Here is a 10,289-nt window from a genome sequence, read left to right as displayed (position 1 = left end):
GTTATCATACTTGAAATTTCTCTTACATTCTTAACAGATTTTTTACTGAAAAGAGGATCCATTTGCTATAAGATTGGCTTACTCATCTATTGTATAGGTTTGCTTTCCTCTCAATCCATATAGGATATTCACAAACATTTAAATTAAACTTCCACATATTTATAATTGATGTCTAGTAATTACTATTACTAAGATGCACCCAACACACCAAAAAACATTTGTTATAACGTAAACACCACCGTGCACATTTTTCAGGGTGCTTTCTATATTCACTAATAAATAATATACTTCACATGCTGCAACCAAAAATGTTATAAGTTTGAAATTCTTTAGCATTTAAGTTGCGGCCATTGTTGTTATTTGTAACACTTTTACACCCATCATCCATGTTATAACTTTTGGTTTATCCCTCACTAAAAATGGCCCTGTAATATGATTTAGTGGCATGCGGCATGGCAAATACAGCTATTGATGTACAAGATAAAAGCATTCTCTTTATAATTACATGTACACGATTTGATGGTGATCAGTGTGTTGAAGAGTATGTCATCTTAATCCGTTCTTGTAAGTAGTCTCCACTTCGAATTGGAGGAAACCTACAAAACAAGCTAGTCGATCATCAATAAAAGATGGGAGAAACAATCAATAAATGCAAATTTCTCATGTTTACAAGATTTAGAGTTAAGATGTATTTATCATAGTTTTAAAAACAAGCACTGGTCATCATATCAACCACCTATCAAACTAAGTTTCAAACTAGATTCAGTGAATTGGTCTTTTAAAAAATATATAAAATAATCAAAATTTTAATTTTTATATATATATATATATATATATATATATATATAGTGGAGACAAACTATGAAAAGTTTTCCCATCTATATACCATGTAACACTTAATATATCAAAATGGCACTGAGTGCATGAAATAGATATCAACAAAAAAATACATAATCAATGAGGCTCTAAATAACCTCTAAAGTCCAAAAACCATGTCACTGGGCCACTAGCCTACTATAAGTCACTGATCAACATGATCAACCATCAAACTCATGACCACTATTAGAAATGGGATCATCAACATGAGCTAGATAAACATCCTCTAGTTCAAAGTGTTCAGAACCGGAATCTTCAACCTTATAATATGGTAGAAAAAACCTAACATACCTGACCAATGATTTTGGTTTGAATGAAGTGCTCAACTCCACCTTATAATATGGTATAAAAAGCGTAAAAGACCTAACGAATTATTTTGGTTTGAGTGAAGGGTACATTTTTATTAAGGCCATGGTAGAGGAGTTCAACAATAAATACCACCAACATCAAAGGAGTTCAATAACCAATATCAACAACATCAACGTACATAAAGAGCTCCATGCTCTTGATTAACTACCAATCCCATACCCTCATACATGATAGGATTTAATGAAAAAGTTTCAATCCTAGCAACCTAAAATTGTTAAGCCTGCTAAATTTTGAGTGGGATATGAATTATACTTTCTCCATATGAAGTCTAATAAGGTTGGAACCACTCTCAAACAACATGAAACAATTAATGGTAATGTCAAGAATTTAACATTACCATTGATTGTGAGCGTTGCTAAGGTTACTAGGTTTTTCGTTAGCTTTCAGATTTAGGAGGGAGAGGGTTCATTTTATAGCAAAGCGGGGGTTGTTTTGGGAGGGGAACCCCTAGTTTCCTCCAAAACCACCACTGTGGGTCCCAAACTCCCCTCGTGTGTGTGATATGACCAGCGAATTAGGGCCAATTTGAACTTTATACCAGTTAGGTACCAAATCAGCCAGATTAACAAGCCAGTTAAGGTCAAAAATAGTTGGGTAAGGGTAGTTTGTACTAATTAGGTACCAAATGACCTGGTTTGGTACCCAACTAGTACAAATCAGCCCTCCAATCTAGTCAGTTGGTATCAATACTGCACCAAGTCCAACTAGCTAGTTTGACTACATCCGGTTCAAACCAAGCCGGTTTTAAAAACCATGATTCTATCCATTTAAAAAAAAAAACACAAAAACAAAAACAAAAAACAAAAAACAAAAACCTTTTAGGTTTATTTATGTAACAAATACATCTCTTCTGCCGATAAAACATCTCTTCCACTCAAACTATAAGAACACCACATTTTTTCAGTTCAATTACTTTGTTACATTCCTTAACAAGTTGACCTCGTAAAAATATCACAATAGTAAATGTAAAATCATACATATTTGTTAATATACTGTTACTAAGAATGCATATAAACCAGCAACTAAGAAACTAAGGGTTTTGTGTATAATACATATTGATGAATAGTGGGTTGTGCAGCGATGGAATAATTTTAACCTACGTAAAATAATTGGCATTACAAATCAATCTGAACAACGTAAAATAATAAACATTATATATCACATCGTACATCTCTTTGTACGTTTCAGCCAGACATATTATCATGACTAATGGCGAATGTTGATATTATACTATACATATTAGATCTTAATGCATTTCAGCCATAGCTGTCTATACGGCTGTCTAACCCCCTTTGGAAACTATGGGCCCGAAAAACAGAACCCATATTTGATGGTCCCATTATCATTATGGGATAGAATGAGAATGTAGTGGTTGTGTCATTAAACTAATCTTTATCCCTTACGTGTATAGATAGATTTTATGCAATGAGGACTCTTTTAGGCATGGCCGGTCCTATAGACTTCGGAAATGACCCCATTTTTAAATATATCATATTCACCAACAAATTACAAGGGGCCGTATTCATATTAATTATCATTAATTGTACCATCGTTGGCTTGTTTCGCAACGTATTTAAACCTAAAACATCTTTGGTGTTCATCCAACTCCCACGCTGTCCCATGCTTTGTGCACTTTAAAATAATTTTTTTTCCTTTCTTTCTTATAGTTATAAGATGTGGTGTCATATAAACAAGCAATCTCTGCATTACGTAATAAAAAAACAATATAATAATTAAACAAAAACAAGCTCTTCTGGATCCTTCATTATCATTGTTGACTGTACAGTGCAAGAAACAAAACAAAACTAGTAGACTCTTCCTAATCCCTAGCAGGTCAAGTATATCGCAACATACCTGGCAGGATTTGTTTCAGTGCAACAACTTTGCAGACACTCCACCAAACAATCAACATTTGGGTCTAGAAAGAATGCCACCTGCAACAAAATCCACGGTTTACTTTTGGAAACTAAAGTAAATGAATAGATAAAGCAAAATAAATGTATGCCAGGAGATGTCCATTCTCCCTAGAGAAGGCTGACATCAGACAACCAAAAGTGTTGCCCAGCTTGCTCAAGAAAGGGCGAACTGTTTGTTGCGAGCGTTCTACAGGGCACACAGTCTTGTTGAACCGTTAATTGTCCCACATCTTTCTCATGCCATCTGTGCTCGTGCACATTTTTGTGTGCACTGTGTACACAGGTTAGTGTGTGCCAGAGAGAGATCATTTGGAAAGGATTGCATAAAAAAATTTAATAAAGAGAGCGTTGAGAAACCGTGGGGTGGAAACAATTACATCCTCGGACTCTTCCAGAGATTAGTTGTAACACAATTTTTATAACACGAATATTGATCACAATCTTGTTCAAATGGTGCCAGGGGCATAAAACTTACTGAATAACGTTCTTGACCATTAATCGTTACTCGGTGTAGTGTTGATCTGCAAAGATAGAATTAAAAGTTAAAGAAAATATATCATACATAAAGAAAGATTAAATTGAAAGTAGAGATGAATTTATAAATCTGGAAAGGTTACAAGAACTATAAAACACGTTTCGACTTTAACAAATTGGAATTATATGTTTATGGATCGATTGGTTATGCACAACACGTGGAAATGTCTGGGAGTTCCCAAAACGATTATGGCTGGAAATGTGACCCCCGAAAATAAAATGGAAATTTTGGGTAAAAATATATATATAAAACAATTAAATTAATATAATAGCACATTATCTTGCAAGAAAACAATGATGAGTTAGGTGAATGACATTTTAGCAAAATCTGCAATATCTGGAAAATATGTCTGTTTCTACAGACCCACATACATATATATATAACAATTAAATTAATATAATAGCACATTATCTTGCAAGGAAACAATGATGAGTTAGGTGAATGACATTTTGGCAAAATATGCAATATCTGGAAAATATGTCTGTTTCTACTGACCCATAGAGCTTTTTGGTACACATGATGTATAAGGAAAATTAGTGACATTTGTAATGGCATATTTTAATACAAACCAGAGTTTTTTTCTTTTGGAAAGAAAAGTGAATGACATTTTGGAAGGAAAATCAAGTTTTAAACATTCACTCTCATAAATGATTACATGATGCAACAAGAATGAGATACGTGAAAAAAATTTAGAAGGAAAATCAAGTCACAGATAAATGATTACATGATGGAAAATCCAAAATTAGCGTTTATAGATGAGGTTGTACATCCAAAATTTCAATTCAGTGTTTATACATGACTCTATATGTGCCAAAAATGATATTAAAGATGAGATAAACACAATTAATGATTAGATATCACAACAATCCTTATCTCGTCAACAAAAAAATAGAACAAGATGCTTGTTCAATGGAAGTAGAGCTTGGATTGAAAGAAGAGGCAGCTCTACTAGTACTTCCACTTGCATCACCACCAATATCAAGAGCAACAACAGAGAGCTCCAAGTCTGGGCATTCTGCTTCCACATCCCAATCTTTATGAGGTCCACTTGTATATTTTTCACCTCTACGAGACACAAGGCGTAGGTTTGAATGCACGTATACAAAATCCTCAAACTTTTGCAATCCCAACTTGGTGCTCCACAGAATGAATGAAACTATAGGTGCTCCAATTACATTCTCCTGATGAAAAGCTTGCCACTTGTGATAGCATACAAGTGACAAGGCTTTGCAAATAAACACCATTTGCCCCATAACAAGTCCACCATTTAACCAGGTTCATGGTCCTCTCATCCAAAGCCAATATGTCTATAAAATCCTCTAATCCAATAGCAAACCAAGCAAATTCCTCTCTTCTATTGGTTTGTAAAGAAGTTGGAAACAACCTCTGAAAGGCTTTCTTTACTCCATTGGCCACCTTGTCTTTTTGTGAGGCCTTCCTATTCCCATTTCTTTGAGCAATGAAATCATCATTATAAAATTTTGGATCTAGAGCATGTGTCAAAGTGTGCAATGGAGTGTTAAAGCCATTCCACCTCATAACAATAATGGACCTCACTTGCTCTATAAAATCAAAATCCACAAAAGCAAGAGTGGGAACCTGTTGTGTAATAATTTCCACAATTTGCTCAACCATGGTATCCATGCCATCATAAAACTCTTCCAAGAAAGGTTTTGTTTGTGTTTGCATCTCAAAAAAGATCAAATGCAAGTAAACCGGAGCAAGAAATCAATCTTGCTCCACCAATCTTCATCAATAAGCACCCTCCTCGCCATATTTACCCTCTATGAATCTACCTGTCTCCACTCAGCCCACGTTGCACCTACCACCATACTCATTAATGCAATTTTGACTTCAACAAGCCAACACAACATAATGAAGTTTGAGGCATATCTTGTCTCAGCAACTTCGAGCAACTCCAATTTGGAGTATTGTCGATATATTGCTCGAGATTGGTGGTTGTTGGTGATGAATTTTATAGGTCTCCCTAAACTGCCTTGTGACCGTTGAAGAATGTAGCTAGTGTTAGTGTTCATAATTATATTTGAGTCATGATGTGCATTTATCAAAAGAAAGAAAAAGAAATTGACTTATTAAAGCATGGGTTTCATGCTTAAGTCAATGGTTTCTAGGTCAAAGCCTCCATTGTAGGCTTCTAGGGTTTGTGTCAAGAGTCATTGTATTTGTCATCATGTAAAAGACCCTTCTTGGTGTTAAAATAGACAACTATAGTCAAATTCCACTTTGGATAGCTCATTTGATGGAGATGATGATTGCATTGAATTCCTCTTTTCAAGAGGACCAAAATCGACCTAAAAATCATATAATTTGGACAAGGGAAAGTATATTTTTGAATTATGAGCCCATATGTGCATATTTGATCAGGTCTGCCCTAAAGCAAAGTGGACACCCTTGGAAGGCAATAAATACAAGTGACCTCTACCTCATTTGGATATCATCATGAGACATTCTTCTATTCTCTTTCCTGATTTTGGCTTGTACAGGTCTGAGGCACGTCTGCGGGAGGAATGGGTTCGCTCGGAGATGAAATTGTAGGGTCTGAAGCTCGCATCTTTGTTTTAGGGTTTTGGCCCTCAGTCGCAGGCACAACATAGGAAGAACTCGACCATAGTCGTTCGCTAACTGGCTCATCCATGCAACCAAAGTATCTCAGTCTCACGCACAACTCGTCCTCGATGCGACTAGCATATAGGGTTTCAAAATCACAGTCGCAGGCTCTCCAAATGCTGAATTCGACCACAGTCGTTGGCTTACAGGCTCAAGGGAGCAACTGGACCTTTCTAGTCGCACGCATGACTCCTCCTCCATGCGACCAGAACCTAAATGTTGGTTTTTCAGTTGTTTGAAGTTTTCACTCGTTGACCACAGGGTTCGGCAGTGGACCGCAAAGAGTGATAGTTCCTTACAGGCTTCTGAATCAGGGTTTTGAGCTCTGAAACCGGATTCGTTATTTTTTGGCCATGTGTTCGAATCTGACAAATCAGATTCGATTCGCCCTAAATCATGTCCGAATGGGACACAATCGAATCCGGATCATGTCCCGTTCGGACACGAATCCGGCAAATCGGGACCCGAGCGGCCATAAAAGGGCGAAAATGCTTATGTTTTTTGATCATTTTGTGTCATTCCTTTTGCAAGAAGTGAGTTGTGGGTTTGCTGTTAGAAGTTTGGAGCAAGGAGCCAAGGGTTTGGAGCGTTTTCAAAGAGATTCAAGCAACAGGTAAGTGCATTTTCTCTCTATTTTTTTGCATTTGTATTACAACAGTTTGTATATGCATTTCTTTTACAAATTTGCGCATGTTTGGTTTTTTTTTTTTACAGTATTCATGGCTCAATCAAGGGCAACAGGTAGGGGGCAAAGGAAGGGGAAGAATGTCCCCATTGGAGATGCCCCTCCTCCCCCAATATCATCAGAGTCTGCTGCAAGTAATGTTGAGGGAAGACTTCCTCCTAAAGGTAACATTGAGAAATATCCCTTGTGGAAATATGTCACAAGAGAGGATGGGCCAAGCAGCAAGGGGAAGGGAGGAGGCAATGTGAATTGGAGATGCAACTTTTGCCACAATACTTTCACAAGCACATATTTTCGTGTGAAAGGCCATTTGTTGGCTTTACCAGGTTGTGGAGTTGGAGCTTGTACACAAGTTCCTTTACAAAAGAGGAAAGAAATGGAAAAAGAGTTCATTGTTGGTATGGCAAATGTGGCTGCAAAATAAAAAAAAACCAAGAATGATGACCCCCTTCCATTTTTGAGGAAAGGCACCACCAAATTTCCATTTGAGAGTTCTATTGGGGAACAAGCAGCAAAAAAAAGAGAATTTCACTTGGTCCAATGGACAAAATTTTTCAAAAAGAGAAATGGGAAGAGCTTGATCTCACCATTGCCTTTTTTTATCAAAACTTCATATCCTTTAATGTTGCACGCTCACCTCTATTTATTGAGATGTGTCGAGCTCTAACTCACGGGTCTCCATCATGGTATGTGCCTCCTAGTTCAGAGAAGCTTAGAACCACACTGTTGACGAAGGCAAAAAAGAGGTGCAAAAAATTCTTGAGCCTATTAAAGCATCATGGCCAACATCTGGGGTTAGCATTGTTTCTGATGGATGGACAAATCCAGCACGACACCCACTCATCAACTTCATGGTGTCTTCCTTGAATGGTCTAGTTTTTTTGAAAGCAATGGATACACTTGGAGAATACAAGGATGCACAACATATGGGTGAGTTGTTTATTAAAATTATTGAAGATGTAGGTGTTGATTCTTGTGTGCAAATCATTACAGATAATGCACCTGTTTGCAAGGCTGATAGCATGATTGTGGAAGCTAAATATCCACAAGTGTTTTGGACACCTTACATTGTCCATTCATTGAACTTAGCACTGAAATCCATTGCTTCTGATGTGCTTTGGATTGGTAACATTATTGAGGATGCACGACATATCTGTAACTTTGTACAAAATCATACAAATGCCCTTGTTATCTACAAGGAGTACAACAATCTATCATTGTTGAAGATTGTTGATACACGGTTTGCCTCTTCATTCATCATGTTGAAGAGGTTGAGGGAGGTCAAGACCACTCTTGGGGCCATGGTTATTTCAGAGTTTTGGTCTTTTTGGAGAAAGATAAATCAACTAGCGTCTAAAAGAGTGAAGGACACAGTGCAATATGATGCTTGGTGGGACAGGGTAGATCTAATTATTCAGATCATGGACCCTATCATTTCTTTGCTTCGATTTGCAGATACAGACAAACCCATCCTAGGAGAGGTTTATGAGGGATGGGATTCCATGATTGAGTCTGTGAGGAGCATTATTCTACAGAGTGAGTGCCCCGAGTATGAGACATCACCAGAGGCCTTATGTGGTACTATACAAGATATTCTTGTCAGCAAATGGGGCAAGAATTGCACACGTTTACATTGTTTGGCTCACTCATTGAACCCAAAATACTACAGCCATGAGTGGCTGAATGGTGGACCTTCCCGCAGATTCCCTCCTCACATGGATGGTGAAATCTCACAGGGGAGGAAAGATGCATTCAGGCGGGTTTTTCAGGATAGAGCATTGCTTGATGAGGTGGAGGATGCCTTTGCAGATTTTTCCACTGGCACTAGTTGATTTGCAGGATATGATGTGATTAGAGACAGGGGGGCTAAGAAGCCCTATTCTTGGTGGGCAAACCATGGGGCAACAAGCCCTCCTCTACAACGGTTAGCCATGAGGCTCCTCTCTCAAGTGACTTCATCCTCTTGTTGCGAGAGGAATTGGAGCACATATGGGAATTTGTATAGTGTTAAGAAGATCAGGCTTGAGCAGTCCAGGGAAAAGACAATGGTGTATGTGCACAGCAACCTTCGTCTTATTTACAGGCAGAGGGAAGAGTGGTTGAAGGGAAAGACAAAGATGTGGGATGTCTTTCCTGATGATATGGGTCTGGACAGCAGTGTTGAGTTGGCATTCGCCAACATAGATCTCAATGATCCAGTGCTAAAGCCTATTAGATTTGATGCTGGTGATATTGTAGAGAGGTCATCCTCCACACCAGCAAATGCAGAGACGACTATGGATACAAGGGAGGAGGAGGATGCAAAGGAGAGCAGTGGTGACCATAATGATGAGGATAGTGATGTTGATTCTGATGATGACTATGAGGATTGATGACTCATGAGTCATGGGCTACCTACTGCCTTAAGGCTTGTATACCTGTAGTTGTTTTGTATTTTCTATTTCTATTTGCCATTGGTATTGCACTACCTATGTAACACAATTTGGTTTTGTTAAAATTGGCAACTAGGGCCAAACTCCATGTGGATCATCTTATTAATGGCAGCTGATATTTTTCTTGGATCCCTCTCGTCGAGAGGTGTAGGATTGATCTAAAGATCATCTGATTCTGATAAGTATTCATGGAGATATGATTTTATTTGTGTTATGGGACAATTCGTCAAGGTCGGCCAGCAACTAATCTGCCCCCTCTTGTGCTCCACGTTTTACTATAAAAGGAGGAGGTCTTCTAGTCATTTACACACTCACTTCTCCTAAGATCTCTCTCCACTCGTTTGGGTTTCGATGGCTAGAGAGGTCAAGAGGGAGAAGCCCTAGACGCAGTGAAGAAAGGGTTCTACGTGCCCTAGACGCAGTTGAATAATGCAGCCCTAGATGCAGTCAAAGGGAGCTCCAATAGGCAGCCAAAAGGAGCCCTAACAGCTATCTAAAGGAGGCCCTAATCCGCAGCAAAGAGGGAGCCCTATACGCATCCAAGTGGAGGCCCTAATCCGCAGATCTAAGGAGCCCTATACATAGCCAAGTGGAGGCCCTAATACGCAGCCAAAAGGAGCCCTAAAATCTGTCTAAAGGGAGCCCTAATCTGCAGCAAAGGGAAGGCCCTCATCTGCAACTAGAGGAAGCCCTACACTGCCCTACCTAAGGGTGGTATGGATATACCCTAGCCACAGCAACCTAGAAGAGAACAGAGTTCTGGAGTCTGGATAGCGTGGGAAAACAAGGATCCAAAGTCTGCTACAGGACACCGAGTGGCTGAGGTAAGTGCGGATAGTCTTAGGGCT

At 38.5% G+C, this 10,289-nt stretch overlaps 1 protein-coding gene across 4 annotated transcripts in view; it reads right to left on the bottom strand.

The window, feature by feature from the left end:
- Positions 1–309: 309 nt before the first annotated feature.
- LOC149261528 (kihadalactone A synthase LFS-like) overlaps positions 310–10,289 on the bottom strand; it is a 231,141-nt gene continuing 221,161 nt past the window's right edge. For all 4 annotated transcript variants that reach the window (XM_089422358.1, XM_089422366.1, XM_089422360.1 and 1 more), the window contains 3 exons: positions 3,637–3,682; positions 3,100–3,179; positions 310–596 (listed from right to left, as the gene is read on the bottom strand). In XM_089422358.1, coding sequence (XP_089278484.1) covers positions 527–596; positions 3,100–3,179; positions 3,637–3,682 — 196 coding nt within the window. In that variant the 3' untranslated portion in view covers positions 310–526. The remainder of the gene's footprint in view (positions 597–3,099; positions 3,180–3,636; positions 3,683–10,289) is intronic.

This window comes from Pinus tabuliformis, chromosome 6 (genome assembly GCF_031772625.1).
Source record: "Pinus tabuliformis cultivar Carrire ecotype Pingquan chromosome 6, CPIR1, whole genome shotgun sequence".
In the NCBI taxonomy this organism is placed as follows: Eukaryota; Viridiplantae; Streptophyta; class Pinopsida; order Pinales; family Pinaceae; genus Pinus; species Pinus tabuliformis.
This window is presented reverse-complemented; position numbering and strand designations above follow the sequence as displayed.